Genomic DNA, 21,219 nt, shown 5'->3' with positions numbered 1-21,219 from the left:
TGCTTAATAGCAGGTCTGAAAAAGGCAGCTCGTAAAGTAGTCAATTTTCAAAAGCTCCAAGACATAATTCAAAAGAGAGATGAAACCCCCTCCGAGTTCTTAGACAGACTCACTCAAGCCCTATTACAGTATACCAGCCTAGACCCAGAAACACCTAAAGGAAGACATGTCCTCATGACATACTTCCTAGCTCAAAGCTACCCCGACATTAAAGCTAAACTCAAAAAGTTAGAACAGGGCCCCGCTACCCCACAGACTGAGATCCTAACAGTAGCCTTTAAAGTCTTCCATAACTGGAAGGAGGAGAAAGAACACGGTAAACAAAAGGCTGATCAGGCCAATTTCCAGATGTTGGCCCAGCTGATAAAACCACAACCTGGGCGCCCCTCTACAGACAAGCCCCCCCCAGGAGCTTGTTTCAAGTGCGGAAAAGAGGGACATTGGTCAAGGGCGTGCCCCTCCCCCAGATCTCCTACCACCCCATGCCCCAGATGCCACAAAAAGGGCCACTGGGGGTCTGATTGCCCAACCACCCGAAGGGGAGGCTGGACGAACAACCCCCATCCTAAGCCCGCCGTAGTGGGGCTGGCAGAAGAAGATTTATGGGGCCCAGGGGCTTCTCGCCCGACCATTTCCATCACCAAACAGGAGCCCAGGGTTACTTTAACAGTAGACGGTCGCCCCATCTCCTTCCTCCTAGATACAGGAGCCACCTTCTCAGTCTTGTGAGAATACCGGGGCCCTACCACGCCAGCCATTACTCCTATAGTTGGGGTAGGAGGTAAACAGATTTTCCCATTAAAACCCCCCCCACTTTTATGCACAATCCTAGACAGTCCCATACCTTTCTCCCACTCCTTCCTAGTTATGCCCCAGTGTCCCATCCCTTTACTAGGACGAGACAACCTTTCCCTCCTCCACGTTTCCATAACTATATCCACTCCCACAGCCCCCAGTACTCCCTTTCTGATGGCCCTCATAGCCGACAACCCCCCTCTACCCAATGAAAGCTCTGGTTCCACCCTCATACACCCTGTAAATCCCAAAGTTTGGGACATTACAAGCCCCTCCGTGGCCCTATGTCCCCCTGCCTCTATCAAATTACATGACCCCTCTCAGTATATCTGTCAGGCCCAATACCCCCTAACCACTGCAGCCCTCAAAGGCCTCCAACCCATCATTCAAGATCTCTTAAACATAAATTACCTCAGACCCACTCACTCCCCATTTAATACCCCCATATTAGCTGTTAAAAAAACCAACGGATCTTTTCTGCCTTGTCTAAGACCTTCACCTCATCAACATGGCCGTTGTCCCTATCCATCCCTTAGTTCCAAATCCATACAGCCTTTTATCGCAGATCCCTGCCTCAGCATCCCACTTCTCAGTCCCAGATCTCAAAGACCCATTTTTCTATCCCTCTAGACCCCTGCTCCCATGATTTTTTCATCTTCACCTGGACGGACCCATACACAAGACATTCTAAACAACTCACTTGGACAGTTTTGCCACAAAGCTTCCGAGATAGTCCCCATATTTTTAGACAGGTCCTAGCTCAGGACCTCAAAGTTTCATCATGATCACTCCAAGTCCACCTTATAATACACAGACAATCTTCTACTCTGCAGTCTCTCGTGGGAACAGTCTCAACTTGACACTGCCTCTCTACTTAACCTTCTAGCTTCCAGAAGTTACCGGGTATCCCCTGTCAAAGCTCAAATCTCTTCCCCTTCTGTCACTTACCTCAGATTCCTTCTATCTCAACAAAGAAAGTCCATTACCTTAGACAGAAAATACCTCCTCTCTGACCGGCCCATTCCCAAAACCAAGACAGAAATCCTTTCCTTTCTAAGCCTAGCTAGATATTTTAGAGCATAGATCCCTAACTTCTCCCTGCTCCCTGTTGGCAAAACCCCTATACGACCTCAGCAAGAGCCCCCCTAAAAAACCATTATCCTCCTCACCCCGACATTCCTTCATTAAGCTCCGTCAAGCCCTTGTAGAAGCCCCAGCTCTCCATCTCCCTGATTTGTCGAAGCCCTTCTCATTATACATTCATGAGAGGTCCAGTCAAGCTCTAGGAGTCCTAGGCCAATATTATGGCCCATCCTTTGCCCCAGTAGCTTATCTCTCCAAGCAATCAGACCCCACAGTTTGGGGATGGGCCCCCTGCCTACGGGCATTAGCCGCTGGACAGCTCTTGCAGAAAGAAGCTCATAAACTAACAATCGGAGCGCCCCTTACCATTCTGTCCCCACATCACCTAAAAGATCTCTTAACCTACAAAAGTTTACAGACTCTCCCTCCCTCCAGACTCCTGACCTTACTATCCTATTTCCTCCAAAATCCAAACATTTCTTTCCTCCCCTGCCAGCCCCTGAATCCGGCCACTCTCCTCTACCCTACTCTCCTCATACTCCCTCGCATGATTGCCTAGAAGCCCTTCACAACTTCCTTCCGTGCCACTCCACGATCTCCGAAGGAGCCCTCTCACACTCCGACCTCATCTGGTTTACTGATGGGTCCTCCTTTAAACATGAGGGCACCCACTACTCAGGATACGCAGTAGTCTCCCTCGAAGATGTCATTGAGGCACGAGCCCTACCCCCTAGTACAACCAATCAGCAGGCTGAACTCATTGCAGCCACCAGAGCTTGCACTCTGGCCCGAGACACGTCTCTCACATTGTACACTGACTCCAAGTACGTATTCCACATTCTCTTGTCCCACGCGGCAGTATGGAAAGAACGAGGCCTCCTCACCACAAAAGGGAATTCCATAACTAATTCAGCCTTAATTACTAAACTTCTAGAAGCTTCACAACTCCCTCACCGACTAGACATAGTCCACTGCAAATCACATCAAAAAGATGACTCCCCCATTGCAAGAGGTAACAACAAAGCCGACAGAGTAGCCCGGTCAGTTGCCCTATCAGAAAACACACCAGACAACAATCCGTCTGCCCTTGCGGTTTTAGCCTTATCACAAGACGCCCTCTGCTCCCAGGACAAAGAGTCTCTCTTCCGCCTCTTACATGACCTGTTCCATCCCAGCCCCCAATCCTTGATCCATTTTTTACAATCTTTTTTTCCTCTCTCTCCTGAAGACAAAACCCTACTTAACCAAATCACCTGCAAGTGCACCATCTGCCAACGCACTAACCCTAATACCCCCCTCAAAGCCCGACCCTTCCCGGCTCATCAAGCAAGGGGTAATGTCCCCGCTGCAGATTGGCAAATAGACTTCACTAACATGCCCCCTGTACGATGTACCAGATACCTACTCGTGCTAGTAGATACATTTTCAGGATGGGTCGAAGCTTTCCCCACCACTAACAAACGAGCGTCCGTAGTTGCCTCTATCCTCCTCACCCAGATCTTTCCTAGGTTCGGGATGCCCACTTCCCTCCAATCAGATAACGGCCCTGAGTTCACTGCCCAAATTATCCAGAACCTCTCCAAGTCGCTCTCGCTCCCCTGGCATTTACATTGTCCTTATCGACCACAAGCTTCAGGAAAAGTAGAAAGAGCCAATAGGACTCTAAAAGACATCCTGACCAAACTATCTCTAGAACTACACCTTGACTGGGTTCGCTTACTTCCCTTAGCTCTACTCCGCATTCGAGCCCTCCCAAAGAAACCTTCCTTCTTGTCGCCCTTTGAGATCATGTACGGCCGCCCGATTCTACCCCCGGGGCTCCCTTCCCACAAAGGACCAATTCCTCCCAATATAGCCCTTCCACTACTCTCTCTCCTCCGCACTGAATTGTGGAAATATCAGGATTGGCTCCTTCCTGATCCATCCACCTCCCAAAATCCTCCTGTCTTACAGCCCGGCCAACTAGTGTTTTATAAGCCACCAGAGGATCGGCCCTCTCTCACCCCGAAATGGAAAGGTCCACACCCAGTTATTCTCTGCACCCCCTCGGCCGCCAAGCTCTCACTGCCTGTTAACTCTGTCACCCCTTGGATTCATATCTCCAGGTTGAAACCAAATACCCAAGACCCACCTTCTCTGGACACCCAAGACCCATCAGTCACAATCCAGAGTCCTTCGGATACAGCCCAAGACGCTGTCTACTCTACCACACCTCATCCCTCTGATCCCTTGAAGCTCCGCATCTCCCGTGCACCCCCTTTGCCATCCATACCCGAATCATGACTTTTTCCTCCTTTATTGCTTTCTTGCTTTTTTCCCTCATTCCTATTATCTTCCCCGCCGCCCCACCCTCCTTTGTATGGCGATTCAAAGTCAGGCAGACTTACACACAGCATCAAACAAAAGTTACTGCCCTCATTGCCACATCAGACTGCCCTCTGAAAGGCTGCTCTGAGCCTTTGTACCTCCACTTTCCTCCCTCCACCGAAGTATTCATTTACAGCTACCCTTATTCTCCCTACCTCTGCTTCCTCTATGACCAAAGACAAGCCTATTGCAGGCGATGGCAAGACACCTACGGGGGATGTCCCTACTGGTCTTGCGCCATTCACTACATGGGTGACTTCCAGTACCCACAGTATTACTCCTCCAACCGTTTCATGAAATATCCCAACGGCTCATTCTCCTTATCAATCCCAGATCCCTGGGACTCTCGATGGGCCGCTGGAGTCACAGCCTCAGTTTACTACAAGGAGTCCTCGACCCCCCCGGTACCCTTGATATCTCTCGAGAGTATGTTCCCTCTCGCTCCCAGATCTCTCAAGTTGCATCAGATATCAGACATTCCGAGAAAGTCATTATCCAAACTCTTGATGGCACCTCTTCATCTTCTTATTCCTCCTACTCTTGGTTACAGCTCATTCAAGACACCACCATCTTTCTCAACCACACCCTCAACACCGCCAATTGTTTCTTGTGTGCATCACTACAGCGCCCACTGCTGGCCGCCGTGCCCCTCAATATTTCCAACTACTCTTTCCATGCAGAAGGACAACCCCTCCGCCCCCTGGCAGACATACCCCTATGGGAACCAGAATACGCAGATAATCTCACCATCCACCACTGTGTAGGCCCAACTCCACCCCCCTCCAGCGCACTTCACTGCCTCTCTATCTACACCCCTACCTCCGGCTCTAAGACTTTTACACAACCGGGACACTTCTTTTGGTGTAATGGCAGTCTTTTCAACTCACTGCCTCTCAACTCCGATACACCCTGCATTCTCGTCACCCTAATCCCACAGCTTACACTTTACAGCATGGCAGAATTCCTTGAGCTCCAACCTCCCTTGCCCTCGCACACAAAAAGGGCTGCTTTCCTTCCCATCATGGTCGCTATCTCTTTGATCACCTCAGCCATTGGGGTGGGGTTTTCGGGAGGAGCCTTGGGTCACTCTCTATGGGCAGTTAGAGATCTCGACGCCAAACTTGAGGGAGCCCTGACATCCACTGCCGATTCCCTAGCCTCTCTCCAAAGACAGGTCACTTCGCTAGCTAAAGTCACCCTTCAAAACCGGCGGGCCCTAGATCTGCTTACAGCTGAGAAGGGCGGCACCTGTGTCTTCCTCCAGGAAGAGTGCTGCTATTACATCAACGAATCCGGCATTGTAGAAACTGACATCACCAAACTCACAGACCTTGCCTCCAGCCTCCACTCTGCTTCCAATTCCAACCCATTCTCGTCAATACTAACAAACCCCCTCCTCACCTGGCTCTGGCCCATTGCAGGCCCCATAATAGTCATTCTTCTTGCCTGTCTCTTCTTACCCTGTATAATAAAGTTCATCAAATCCCAAGTCGGAAAAATCTCTAATCAAGCTTTCAACCAGCTTTTACTCAGGAACTACCAGCTTCTGGCCACAGAAGATCCCTCAACCTCACGTGACCTCCTCACCACACGCTGAGATGGACCCCTCTCTCCACTGGAAACTGTTCCTGGAAACAATGGCCGCAGACGCCTGGCTCCTGACACCCATATCCTCTTGGCACCATTGGAATCAACAGGTCCTCAACCTATGGTTACAGGGAACCTTCATTGATTTCCAAACGTGAAGAAGTCCACATCCACTCGTCCTTACTGCGGGGAATCCTATCAACCCTTTCCTCCCAATCCTCAAGCCCTCACTCCCTTCTCCGCCCCTGTTCAGCAGGAAGCAGTCAGAGAGAAAGCAACGTCCACAACCCCATAGAGGAGAAAGGGGGGAATGAAGGGCCATCACCAGTAAGATGGCAAACTTCCGGCTTCTCTTCGGGGTCCTCAGTTCCCGCCGGCGCCACCTGAAGCCCAATCACCTCTCGCCCCCCTCCCAATCCCAGCACCTAGCCAACAGCCACCAGCCCCGTGGAAGTGACACCTCAATCAATTCATACCCTTCCTATATAACCCAGCACCTTTCCCTAATAAAGCGGAACTCTCCGGTGAATTGCTGCTGTGCGTCGCTCCTTTCCTTTCACCCCTAATCAGCAGGAAGCAGTTACTGAAGACTGACCTTCACGCCTTCCCAAATCCTCTACCACTTATAAAACAGAAAAGGGAGGAATGTAAGAATATAGTAATTTATCCTCCATTTACCCCATGGTCCCAAGCACATAAACCAGTGAGAATCATGCGTGGGCTTGCCTGGGGCTGACCCCGCCTTATCTCTAAGCATCCCGACCCTCCCCCAAAGCAACAGGCCCAGCGGATCCACCACAATAAAAGGCACCACGCTGCTGCCCTCTCTCTGTCTCTGTGTCTCTGTCTCTGTCCCCCTGCTCTCCCCACTCTCTCTCTCTGTCCCACTGCTCTCTCTGCTGCTCTCTCTCTCTCTCCCCACCCCCATCTGGGGCAGCCACTCTCTCTTTCAGATAATAAAGTCTCTTGCGTGGGTGAAAAAAAAAAAATATATATATATATATATATAAAATAAATAAATGAATGAATGAATGAATAAGCAAGCAAGCAAGCTGATTGGTTGACAAACCTCTATCCTTGCTGTTTAGTAAATAAATCAAACGCTGAAGCTTGTCTGGAAATCAGCACTTTGCCATACACACATACACAGCTAAGAAAGGAAGAAGGGTGTAAGTATGAGGCAGAAAAACCACTTGAGAACTACTACCTAACAGAAACCAGGCGGGTATCTGGAAGAAACACAGCGTGGGTAATACTATAGAAAGAAATACAATGAATCATCACTGAATACTTTAAGCTGGAATATTTTTTGTCATTAAGTTTATTAGATGACTTTATTTCTCTATCACAAGTGAAAATGCTTTGATTCAGTTCCACTATGGATGAGGGAAGAAATTGCTATAAATAGATTTAAATTTTAAAAACAGTTTGGGAATCACAATTGGATGAAGTATGCAAGCTCTATACCCGTTCCCCACTCTATCATAACAAAATAGCACTGATCACTAGTTTGCTTACGTGTACTCAGGTGAGTTCATTCCTCCAGGGAGAATGATTCAAAAGACATTTCTAGGGCTGACTGCATAAATAAATTAGCGTATATATTTGGGAAGGGGGTTGTTCCTTTAAAAGAATGCACCAAACCCTCCATTTTAATCAAACCCTATTTTAATAAAGAATCTGAGACCACAAACATTTGTATGAGAAGCACCAGTGAACACAGCTAATAACCGCATTTAAGGTCATGACAGAGAACCTAAGCAAAGTCAGCCCCTCCAGAGATAACTTACAAAAAAATTTGAAGAGATGCAGGGATCCCAAAGGTAATGTCTGCAAAATCCCCAAATTCTAGTATCATGGTGTGGTTTATAACACAAGTTCTGGAGTCAGAAGGACCTGTGCTTAAATACTGGCTTTCTCATTTATTAGTTGTGCAACTCTGAGCAAAACAGTCATTCAGAGTCTCTTTCTCTCATTCAGCACTTTTTTTTTTAACTTAGAGCCAGGCACTGTTCTAGGCACTAGTAATACACAGCTGTAACTGCAGGGAGAGGAAATCCCAGGGCAAAATACCTCTAAAACCAAAATCAGTCAAAGGGAGAAATAAAGTTTAAAACCCGTTTATTGCTTACAAACTGCAGTCCAGGGCAGTCTCTTTCCTGCTTGGGCAAAAGCTAGCAAGACCTCCCCCTAACCTCTCAGGTTCAGATAAGCCCTCCTTTGCCCAGGTAATTACCCACTGATATGGAGATGAACGTCTCCCCACCCGAGGAATGCCTGTTGATATGCAGATGAATTAAAACCAGGGGAGATATTCTGAAAATATTACAATTTTCCCCACAACAGCAAACCAGACAAACCCAAAATGACCCTCAGGGTGCTGACACCCTGGCAGTCACTTACATGCAATGTGAAAAATGCCAAGATAGAGAAAATATAGAGGATATAACGAGAGCACCTAATTGGGTTCCCTAATCCAAACTAGGTATGGAATCAGAGAAAGCTGAATCAATTAAGACATACTAAAGCATGAGGAGTTAGGCAATATGCTCCTAAGAGTGTAGGCAGAGGAAATGGCTTATACAGAGACCTGAAAGTGAGAAAGCATGACTCAGGGAAACAGCAAGAAGCTGTTACGGCAGACGACTGGGAGAGTGAGGAGGCTGGAGCAAAAGTCAGTCAGAAAGATTAGGGGCCTTAACAATCATGTCACAGTTTGGGCTTCCCCCAAGGCCAATAGGCAGACACTCAAGAGCTTTGGCCAGGAGTGACAAAATCACACCTAGTGTCAAAAGATCAGCAGCAAACAGTGGTGTTTAAGAGCACATGTTCTGAAGCTAGATTGAGCTAAAATTCTGGTTCTGAGGCTTAATAACTATGTGACCAAAAACAAGTTATTTATTGGCTCTGTGCCTCAATTTTTTCCTCTTTAAAAATGCAGATAGCAGTACCAGCTTCACAGGGTTATTATGATTCAATGAGTTAATATTTGTAAAGCCTTTAGACCAGTGAATGGCAATAGTGCTTTTAAATATATCCATCTAAAAATACTGCCTATAGTTTGAATGGTGGCTCGGGAGTGAAGGCAGCACTAAAAACAGGGAGATTTAGGAGACTGTTGTAATAATCCAGGGGATGATGTTGGCAACAATGACACAGTGGCAGTGAGAACAGAAGGCAACTAATGAACATGAGAGCTATTTGGCTCAACAAAATACTAACAAACTGAATTCAACATTAAAAGGATAAAAAACTATGATCAAGTGGGACTTATTCCAGGGACACAAGGAAGATTCAATACCTACAAATCAATCGATGCCAATACACTACATTAATAAAATGAAGGATGAAAATCATATGACCATCTCAACAAATGTAGAAAAATTGTTTGACAAACTCCAACATCCAAAATTCTCAACAACGTGGGCATAAAGGGAGCATACTTCAACATAATAAAGGCCATAGATGACAAACCCACAGCTAACACATTCAACAGTGAAAAGCTAAACACTATTCCTCTAAGATCAGGAGCTAGACAAGGATACCCACTCTCACCACTTTTATCTAACAAAGTACTGGAAGTCCTAGCCAGAGCAATCAGACAAGAAAAGGAAATAAAAAGCATCCAAAATGGTAAGCAAGAAGGAAAACTGTCACTGTTTGCAGAAGACATGACACTATATATAGTAAACCTAAAAACTATTAGGAAAAAAAGCTATTAGAATCAACAACTGAATTCAGTTAAGATGCAGTATACAAAATACACAGAAATCTATTGCATTTCTATACACTAATGACAAACTATCAGAAAGTGAAGTTAAGAAATCCCATTTACAATTTCATCTAACAGAACAAAATACCTAGGAAAAAATATAACCAAGGAGGTGAAGGACCCATACTCTGAAAACTGTAAGACACTGATTGAAGAAAATGAACACAACATGAATGGAAAGAATATTGTTTAAATGTCCACACTACCCAGAGCAATATATAGATTCAATGTCATCCCTATCAAAATATCAATAGTATTTTTCATAGAACTAGAACAAATTATCTTCAAATTTGTATGGAATCACAAAAGACACCTAAAAGGGCCAAAGCAATCTTGAGAAAGAATAAAGTTTGAGGCATCACACTCCCAGATTTCAAACTATACTACAAAGTTACAGTAATTAAAGCAGTATGATACTGGCACAAAATCCACACAGCTCAATGAAAAGAATAGAGAACCCAGACATAAGCCCACACTTACATTGTTAATTAGTACACAGGAGAGGAGGCAAGAATATACAATGGGGAAAAGACAATTTCTTCAATAAATGGTGTTGGGAAAACTGGACAGCTACATGCAACAGAATGAAATTGGACCACTTTCTTATGCCATATGCAAAAATAAACTCAAAATAGATTAAAGACTTGAATGAAGACCTGAAATCATAGAACTCCTAAAGGAAAACATAGGCAGTAAACTTGGACATTGCTCTTAGCAATATTTTTTTGGAACTGTCTCCTCAAGCAAGGACAACAAAAAGCAAAAATAATTAGCTTTTGCACAGCAAAGGTAACCAACAAAACAAAAAGGGAACCTAATGAATGGGAGAAGATACTTGCAAACGATATATCCGACAAGAGGTTAATATCCAAATATACAAAGAACTCATACAACACACACACAAAAAAAACTGATGAAAAAATGGGCAGAGGACCCAAATAGAAAAATTTTCAAAAACAACATACCAAATGGCTGTCAGACACATGAAAAGATGCTCAACATCACTGACCATCAGGGAAATGCAAATCAAAACCACAATGAGGTTATCATCTCATTGTGGCTAGTATCAAATATACCAGAAAAACACATGCTAGCAAGAATGCAGAGAAAAGGGAACTCTCATGCACTGTTGGTGGGAATGTAAACTGGGTCAACTGCTATGGAAAAACAGCATGACGGTTCTTCAAAAAATTAAAAATATAAATACCATACAATCCAGCAATTTCACTTCTGGGTATTTATCCAAAGAAAATGAAAATACTAATATCTGAAAAGATATATGCACCTCTAGGTTCACTGCAGCAATATTTACAAGAGCCAAGATACGAAAGCAACCTAAGTGTCCACTGATAGCTGAATGGATAAAGAAGAGGTGGTATATGTATTGTTCAGCCATTAAAAAAAGAATGAAATCTTGCCATTTATGACAATATGGATGAAACTAGAGGGCATCATGCTAGGTGAAATAAATCAGAGAAAGACACAACCTTGGAATTTCACTTATATGTGGAATATAAATTAACAAAACAGAAATAGATGCATAAATACAGAAAACAAACTATGAGAGGGGAGTCAAAACTGCCAGAGGGAGGGGAGCTGGGGAGTGTGCGCAAAGAAGGTGAACGGCAGTAAGATGTGCAAACTTCCAGGAAAAAAAAGAAGTTATTTGGAAGCACTGGATGAAGAAGTGAATGGGCGGTTGGGAGAAGTCACAGCATGGGTCTAAGTTTTGGCTGCGGGGAATGGTGGTGCCATTTTCCAATGTGTGGACACAGGAAGAGGGAAGGATAGTGAGTTTAGTTTCTTCCCCAAATATGGATAATACACTTCCTTCATATGTTGTTATGACGTTTCAATGAACTGATATGCCATCTTCCATTCCAACTCTGTCCAAAATTTGACAGTGTTTTAGAGAATACAATCTTAATAAACAATCTGATGTACAGGAAGAAAAGCTTGAGAATGGGAGGGCTTGGACACGGGGGGCTCTCTGCAGTTCCTAACATAACAGAGGCACTGTATACCTGTTTGTTGAAAGAATGCTGTTGCTGACGTTAGACCCTTTCTGAACGCGATGTCTACTTACATCCTGGCCTAACTTTACCAGCACCTAGAAAGTATAGATTCTCTTGCTTGCTTTGGTATTACCTGTCTTTCCTGTCCAGCAGTTTAATTTTTTTTTAATGGAAACTGGGCACCCACTACTACTAACACTATCTTACATTTTTATAACATTTTATAGAGTAAGGCAAAAAGTACAGTGCTTCTATCTATAACAGCAAAAGACCAAATGTCCTTAATAGGGGACACGATGAAGAAAATACATGACATCCACACTATGGAGTTCTATGTAGCAATCGAAAGAAATGAGGAGCCCTATACTGGGCTGCAGAGGGATCTCAGGATTGAGGGTAAAATGCAGAACAGTATGCATTTAAGAAAGAGAAATGTAGCTGCTCATAGTAAAGAAAAAAACAGGTAGGTATCATTGACTAATGAAAGTTCTAACTTGTAGGGGAAGGAAACTAACAGGCTGGAAGAACAGAATGGAAGCTCTTTTTTTCCTCTCAAATATACTTGAGTTTATATTTTCAACTTTAGAACCATGTAAATGTTTCACAACAATTTAAAGCACGATCAAATCAAAAAGAAAAGCAATCCTTTAAAACTGAAAACAAATATACCTAATTGGGTATCAAGGTGATGACAAAACTACACAGAGAATTGTTTCAAGTGATTTTAAAACACAGCAATTAAACTCACATCCATTTTAAGATACGTCAAGAACAAATAGAATAAAGAAATACTGAACTATTTAATATTAGTCATATTACTGTTATTTTGAACACAGACATAGCTGTATAAATGGTGCTGGGAACTAAGATTTTCATAGAGGGAAAGATAAATATTAAATCACAGAAATTAAATAAAATCTCAAAATCCTAAATTTGGACTGGAAAAAGCAATGTGAATTCATGATGCATTTTTGTCTTCTTGGTTCTGACCACTGAAAATGTCGATAAATAATGACAACCCAGCACAACGTGTACTCCTAACACCCAATTTGTGCTTTTAACATACCCATACTATTTTCCACTAAAGAACCACGGTTTTTGGAGAAATGGCCAATTCCAAGCCATAACAGAACTCAAAAGTGATAAGCTCTGGGCATTTTTTTGGCCAGAAAGCAAGGAAGCAATTAAAGACAACGGGGTCGTGACAGAGGTGCCAACTTGATTAGGCTCCCATTAGTCAAGCATGGGACAGTTTGAGTATTAGAAAAAAAAACACACACACACACTGTCTGCAATAGAAAATATGTGTTTAAAATTCATGAGTTCATAATGAAAAGGGGAAGGGGAGAAACACCCTACTGATCACCTCTAAAAGTGCTAGGATGCGAATTCATTATTCTGAAAACTGAAAGAGGGAACTAATCAAGCATCCGTCGTGTCTGTCCTGCCTGCCTGAACTGTATTTCACCGTATCCCAACAGTGCTGAGAAAAAGTTCTTTATAGAAAACTAATGCTAATACAAGAGGAATGCTAAAATAGGAAAATAACCATTTTGTGGTCCCAATGAAATAATGGATCTAAGCAAAAATCATTAGGTAAAAGGCTGTGGGCACTTCATAATGGATCAATCAGGCTGACCGTGAACCCACTAATCAGTCTTAATCACTACAAGTGGTAAAAGCAATAGCACATCCCCCTGATTTGACTCAATAGCAAGTGTAGAGCACCCCCAATGAGGTAATTTCAGTAACAACAACAACAAAATTACTTAAATCTAATTAACTCTCCAGATCTAATTTACCAGTTTTCAGGAAATGCTGGGATGGAGAAGTATGTTAAAGCGACACCGTGATAATTTAGTAGCAAATGTCTACCACAGAAATAACCCAACTTCCTCAACAAATAAACAAGAGAAAATGGAAGGGAGGGAGAAATTGTTTTCTATTAAAAAGAGACCTAAGAGACAACCCACAAAATGCAATGTTTTGGGATTCTGATTGGAACAAACCAAATGTAAAAGTCCACTTTTGAGACAACCTGGGAAATTTGAACATTGACTGAAAATTGGATGATACAGAGAATTATAGTTAATTTCATTATGAGCAATAATACTGTGTTTAAATTTCAAAAATACAGTATTTATAAGAGGCTCTGTGGGGAAAGTGAAGGTTCCTATGGCCAGGATTCTCACCTGGCCCTTGTCCCCTTGCTCACTACACGCGTGTGGGCAATACCTTGTTATTGACTCTATAAAAGAGCTCCGCCCAGTGCTCTGGGTGACACGGTGGCACAGCTGAACCGCTGCACAGCTGCAGGAGAGCAAAGTGGTGGCTGCGCTGAGGACAGAGACTGAGATGGCTGCAGAGGTAGAGAGGCCTGGAGGCAGAAACCAGCTGGCTGCATGCAGACTTGATCTGAGTGGATGGGATTCTAGTGACTGACCTGCCACAGTGGGAATAAAGTTGGGTACAAACCCTTTTACCCCAAGAACATTCCACTATCATTCCTTGGTCTCTGTGAATCCATAGTAAACTTGTCTGGGGCTGAAACCCCTTGGCAAGACAGGCTCTTTTACAAACATTATACTAATGCTAGACACCCACAAGATGTCCAATAAACACTAGTTAAGAGAAATGACTGGAGCAACACTCCCCTGTAAACATTCTATTTCACGCTCCCAAAATAAGAGGATAAACCCTTGGCCTATTATTCAAATCACTACCCTCCATCACCTCACTACCAGTCCCAACTGTATTTCCCAAGACTCGTCTTTGTGCCTCTCTATTTCCAAACTGGACTATTGGCAGTTCTCTGTACAGGTCTCATGCATACCTTTGAAGAACCTGGAATGCCCTTCCACCATCTCTAATGAAGACTCATTCCAAAAGTTAGCTCCTATATGAAGACTTCTTTGAACCTCCCATCAGAAGTCATTATTCCTCTAGTTTGCCTTTGACATGTTGTCTTGCCAATGGATTTCAGCCCCCAGCAAGTTCACTATGGATTCAATGTGACCAAAGAAATGACAGTAAAACGTTCTTGGGCTGAAAGGGTTATATCCAACTTTATTTCTGCAGTGGCAGGTCAATCACTAAAATCCCGTCCATTCAGAGCGAGTCTGCATGCATCAAGCCAGTCGCTGCCTCTGGGCTGCTCTGCCCGCACAGCTGTCGTCTGGGCCCCTCTGTCTGCACAGCCATCCTCTGTGCCTCTCTGCCTGCACAGTCATCCTGCACAGTCATCCTCTGGACCTCTGTCCTTGGCACTGCCACCACTCCAGCCTCTGCTCTCTTGCAGCCGTGCCACCCTGTCGCCCAGACCACTGGGCGGAGCTCTTTATATATAGAGTCAATAGCAACATATTGCCCACTATGTGTAGTGAGCTAACCAACCATGGCTAGGTGAGAATCCTGGCCACAGGAACTTTCATTTTATCCACACATGTATAAAAATCTTACCTTATACAGTAAGATTTTTTTGTTGTATTTGTTGTATTATACAGTAAGATTTGTATTTTGTTGTTGGTATGTACTTACTATGGCTCTATACATTCAGCAAATACTGAACACCTACTGTATCTTAGGCCTGTGCTAGGGACCAAGTATGCTACAATGGATAGACAAACATTGTCCCTGACTACATGGAGGTAACAGACTATTAAAGGATGACTAAAATTACACTTACTTAAAAAATTACTCAAAATTATGAGAAGTGTTATCAAAAAAGAGGTGTAGGAGCTATAACAGGATACGAAGACACAACTGAACTCTGCCCTGTAAGTACATGATTTAGGATTACTTTAAATTACAATTCAGTGTGCCTTAATTTTTGACAACGCATATCTCTTGTGACTGTTCAAGGCTTAAAAAAAATACGTAATGCCATCCCCTGGCACACAAGTAGGCCCTTAATAGATGTTAGTTCTTATTCCCAGCAACTGTGCCCACCTGGAGAGAAACTGTGTTTGATTAAGCTTTGGATCCTAATCCCCTAGCTCTAGGTCTGCCAAAAGACATGAACCTAATAAGCATTTCAGAATGAGGTAAAACAGGAAAGGAAGAAAGATGTACTAGAAACACCCAGCATTTGCATCAGGAATCTACTTGAGATGGGGAGTAGCATTATTCCCAATTTATAGGTGACTGAGACTCATAAAAGAATGGGGTCCAACAATATTATAATACGTGAGTTCCAGGTCCAGGACTTTTCCTCTCCAGATGAGCACCTTTCTTTCTACCAGAACTCTGCAACTCCAGCCCAGAAGCCAGGACGAGAACAGGGGCCCTTCCCAGAAGGCTTTGCAGCGCCGCGGAGAACTCTGGGATACACATGGATAAACAAATCCAAAGCAAGGCCAAGACCTGGGACCGAGAAACTGCGTCTTAAGTCCGCTGAGTGCCTTCCCCGTCCCTTTTGTCTGCTTACCTCTCCTGGGGTTCCCACTATCGGGGGCCTCACTAACGCCTGCAAAGGCCGGGAACAGCGCCATGATGGCAGACCGAACCGCCGTTCCCCTCGACAAAAATGGCGCGGGCGAGCGGACACCAGTAGCGCTGCCGGCGCGTTCGCGGTGCACTCTGGGAAGTGTGGTTTTCCTGGCTGGCTCGGGGACCCAGACCAGGACCAGGCGGTGTAGGACGCGACCCGGAAAGGAGTGGCGGGGCGGGACCACTTCCCAGTAATTGATCCCTGAACTCTTCTGTGAGAGCGGGAAAATGCGGAAGCCGGGAGGTGAAACTGTTCAGACCCGAAGTGGTAGGAAGTTGGGATTCCAGTTTTGCCCTTGAACTCACACCGTTATGTACTAACTGGGTCAAATTAATAAAACTCTCTAAGCTTTAGTTTCCCCATCTGCAAAATGTTTAGAAGATTAAATGAACATATAGGTAAGGTGCTTAGGTAGCATTGTGCCTGGCCATTGGAAAACACTTAATAAAAGCTGTTACGTGAGTTGTGATTCCAAGTCCGACGCAAAAAGCCAAGTGAGATACTCAAATTTTGATCAATTACTATTTAAAATATCTTAGGAATTTAAAGGAATGCAAGACCCTATCAAGTTCAAAGGTCTTAGCTAGTTAGAAAATATACTTACCTGCCTATGATGTATTCTTAACCCAAAACAAACAAAAAAATCTGAATCTGATCAGGCCTGCTACCAGAAATATAGAGAGGATAAAGGAACAGTTTAAAAGGTTCATGCCACCTACAAGCTATCAGTCAAATCCAGAATGTGGGAAATTATGGAAAACAACCCAATTTCTCCTACAAATCAGTGGCTTTAAGGGGACAAAAGATTGCAATAGGCTAAAAGACCTAGAGACATTGACCTTCGTTATGATTCTGATTGAACAAATTGTAAAAAGATGGGCAAATAAAAGGTGGACAGAGTATTAAATGACTTCATGTAATTCTTGTTCATTCTGTTAGACGAACTAATGGCACTAAGGTTACTTTTAAAGTTCTTACGCATTAGTGATACATACCCTATATAGCGGAGATACATATGTGTGTCTGTAACTTGCAGGTGAAAATAGATAAATCAAAATAATATTTCCACTGCAGGGAGGTCAAAAATAGGAAAGTGGCAGAGAGATAGATAGGAAATGTATTAGAAACCAGATATGCAAATCTAATCAAGGAATGAACAGACTTGAGAAAGCTGCAGTCCCATATAAGTCCAAAATGAACACCCTTTAAGCTTTGAAGGCGTGTACATACTAGTTACAGAAGGGGGTTTAGTATGACAGTAAGGACAGGAAACCCCGGCATGTCTGCAGTTTTAAAACTCAGGTCTTAGCAAAATCTCTGGCTCTAAGTTACCTCAATTAACTGAGGCAGCATACACTTCCTTTAGCAGGTCCTTTCAGATAACTAGGCTGGTGGACAGACTTGCCCAGGGCTTTGTATCTTTCTACTGTAAAAAATAATTCATGTGGAAGATTTAGGAGAACCAAAACCATAATAGTAATGTTTCTCTAATAAAAAGCAATCATAAGTAATAAAAAGTAATCCAGGCACATTAAGTATTTTCTATAATACAAATTTATACAAGAATTTGACTTAAGAGACTCCTTATAAGAACAAAAAGTTTGCAATCAAGTAACTGATAGAGACTCCTGCTTTTCAGTTGACATCTTTTGAAATTTAGACACAGTTTCAGAACATGTAATTTAAAGTTTACTATATTTATAATTGATTAGCTTTATAAAAATTAAAACTGGAAGAAAATTGATATATGGTCAGGTAACTAAAGTACCTGAAAAGGAAATAAAGTGTGTTAAATTTATAAATTTATATGAAACATATGAACACTGAGTAGAGTTCAGCAAATCTTTTCTTTAAGGGCCCGAAGGTAAATATTTTAGGCTTTGTGGGCTACAGTTTGTTTTAATTTATAAAGGTAGCTAATTAAACACTGCCTGGTATAATACAGGACCCTTTGAGGTTGGCAATCTGTGGCCTGTGGGCTCATCACTTGTTTTTGTAAATAAAGTTTTATTAGAACACAGCTCTGCCCATTCATTTATATATTTATTATCTATGCCAGCTTTCCCAATACAGTGGCAGAACTGAGTACTATCTTTATAAATTAAACATTACTCAAGAACCCTTAAAATTATTGCTAAAATTAGCTAGACTTATACGTAAAATAAAATTTGTAAGCTGAACTTGAATGTTTAAAAACATTGTTCTTTAGTTAAAACATTTATTCCTTTATATCCAAAAACCAGTTTTCAGGAAATGAAGAAGACAGAGGAACATGTTAAATTCCATCAGGGGATGCAAGGAACAAAACCCTGATTGTGAGAAACTGTATTGAACAATCTCCTGGCTTCTTCAGCAAATAAAGCATGGGGGAAAAAGTAAAGCAAAAGAACCAAAAGGAGACATATATTTTAAAAGACTGAAAAGGCATACGACCAATAGAAGTGTGCAGATCTTATTTGTATTGGATTCAAATTGTGTAAGTAAAATGATGACATTTATGAAACAGTTGAAAATTTGAATACTAGCTGGATATTTGATAAAATTAAGGAATTATTGTTAAATTTTTATAGGCATGACAATGGTGTTGTGGTTATATATGCTTTAAAGAGTCTGACCCTTTTAGAAGTACATACTAAACGACTCGCAAGTGACATGGTATGATGCCTAAGACTGCTTCAAATAGGGAAGGAAGTCAATGGGTGAAGGTATGGCTGATACAAGATTGGCCCTGAGTTGAAAACTGGTGAAGCTGGGTAATATATATATATAGTCACTGTTTTGGACTTTTTTGTTAGTATGTTGAAATGTTCCATAATACAAAAATTTTAAACTATACCTTAAAAAGCTTATCAATAAAAAAGAATAAACTATTGATACACACAGCATGATTGAATCTCAAAATCTGTATGCTGAGTAAAAAAAAGCCAGGCACAAAAGAGTACTTACTGTATGATTCTATTTACATACATTTCTAGAAGATCAAATTAATAATAGTGACAGGAAGCAGAGCAAAGTGGTTTCCTGGCTCTGGGAGCCGAGGGAAGGGATGTTCTGTAGGGGGGCAATGGAGAATCTCTTGGGGGTGATAGAAATGTTCTTTGTCTTGATTGTGGTGTTGGTAGCTTCCCATAAATACCTGGTTTTTTAAAGCTTAAGAACATACTAAAGTTTTCAATTTGTTGTTTTAATAAATGGAACACTAATCTTTTAAACTAGGGTCAGCCAAGTTTTTCTGGAAAGGGTCACATGGTAAATACTTAAAGTTAGCAGAACATATGGTCTGTGTGGCAGCTACACTGAAATTTGAATTTCACACAATTTTCAAATGTCACAAAATATTACTCTCCTTTCCTTTTTTTCCAACATTTACAAACATAAAAAGCACTTTCAACCTGTGGGCCATGCAAATCAGCAGTGGGTCAATTTGGCCCTTGGACATAGTTGGCTGGACCTCTGCAAACTTTTTATTGTTAGACAAAACTAAAAGTAAACTTTTGAATATTTTCTGCATAGAAATAACCACCCCAGAGGGCACAAACAACACATTATTATTATTATTACTATTATTATTACTATTATTATTATTATTGTACTCCACAGACTTTGGGTATTTCTAATGCCCATGGCAGGGATTTCTTAGAATAAGCCAAACATGGTTAATATGATTTGGCTTTGTATGTAACGACTAAAGGATGAGAATGCACTACTTAACCACTTTTAAGTGCTTCTATTCTTCGTGGCGGAGATTACTCAGTCTAGATTGGTAGGTTGGTGTTCTCATCTATCTCACTCTCTAGTATATTCTTATTTAGCCTGCATCCATGTCACAGATTTTGCTTACCTCTGGACACTGACAAGAGGGAATTTTTTCTCTGCAGCTTGGAGGAAAAAAAAGGTATGTGAAGGAAAAGGGGGTAAATTGTGCCAGAGAGATCAGGGAAAGGGGCTTTATTTTAGTTGCAAAGGACTTGGAAGAGAGATGTGACTTGGCCATGAGGAATGAAAAAGAAATGAGCATGCATATGGGCAGAAAACTATAGAAAACAGCCTTTAAGCAAATGCCATAAAAGGCACAACATGAGCAAAAGGATTGCTAGAGGCAGTTAGATGCAAAGTAGATAGGTGCTCAGTTCTTGTTTATTAGCAAAATAGCACCTACATAATTCCTATTTACTTTTGGAGAAGGATATTGTGGACAGATAGTGGGCACCTTTGGTTCCTCTTTAATTAGCACCCTCTTTTTGGAATCTACAAGGTGGCTGTGTTGGTACAATGGAGCCTCGCTATCCTGGTCTCATCTGGTCGGTCAGGGTAAGAAGTGACCAAACCCGGCCTAGTCTTTAGTTGGTAGGTGCTCATCCCAGTTCTGACCCAAGCCAGGCCAAGCAATATTATTTTCCAGGAACTTTGGAACTAGAACTGAGACGGAGAAGCTGTTATCTCTTTGTGTGTCTGAACTGTAAGATGTAACAGCCCAGAGCTGGTGGAGGAGCAGAAGAAACCTGCCTGTGGAAAGAATGAAAGCAGGTTTGAGTTGGAGAAGAGGGTCCCAGAATTTGAGAACTCTAATTCTAGTCACTGAGCCCCATTCCTCAGCTTGGATTCTAGGAAACAGCCCAATATCCTATACTTTCCCCATTTCAGTTAAACAGGTTCGAGTTAACTTTCCATCAAGAGTCCTAAGTAATGCAGAATGAGTGAGTGAATGACATCTTTTCCGTACTCGAGGTCATAATCCCTGGAGGTGTTCCAATTAGTTTCAGTGATGAATGAGACTTTTAAACTGGTCTACCTAGAACATATAAAAAAACAAACCCCTTTCATCTTAAGATGGAAAGAATCTTCACTCACTAATTTAGGCAAACTGGAGCAACAGGTCTATCAACTTAGTCAGTCTTAAGAAATTTTCTTGTAGTCCTCAGGAAGTAAAAGAAAGAAAATGTGCCTTTGGAAACCAGAGATATCAGGAAGGAAGCAAAAGAGAAGAGCCTGAACCAATTTACTGGTGTGATCCGCTCTCCTTTTTTGCGGGGAGGCATGGGGAGGACAGGAATGTCTTAGGTTGAAAACGCCTTTGATATATGGACACAATCCCAAGCAATAATTTCCCA

At 42.5% G+C, this 21,219-nt stretch overlaps 1 protein-coding gene across 2 annotated transcripts in view; it reads right to left on the bottom strand.

Moving 5' to 3' along the window:
* Positions 1–16,185, bottom strand: part of NRDE2 (NRDE-2, necessary for RNA interference, domain containing) — a 65,970-nt gene extending 49,785 nt beyond the window's left edge. For both annotated transcript variants that reach the window (XM_036991481.2, XM_036991482.2), the window contains exon 1: positions 16,046–16,185. In XM_036991481.2, the coding sequence (XP_036847376.2) occupies positions 16,046–16,109 (64 nt within the window). In that variant the 5' untranslated portion in view covers positions 16,110–16,185. The remainder of the gene's footprint in view (positions 1–16,045) is intronic.
* Positions 16,186–21,219: the final 5,034 nt, after the last annotated feature.

This window comes from Manis javanica, chromosome 8 (genome assembly GCF_040802235.1).
Source record: "Manis javanica isolate MJ-LG chromosome 8, MJ_LKY, whole genome shotgun sequence".
Taxonomy (NCBI): Eukaryota; Metazoa; Chordata; class Mammalia; order Pholidota; family Manidae; genus Manis; species Manis javanica.
This window is presented reverse-complemented; position numbering and strand designations above follow the sequence as displayed.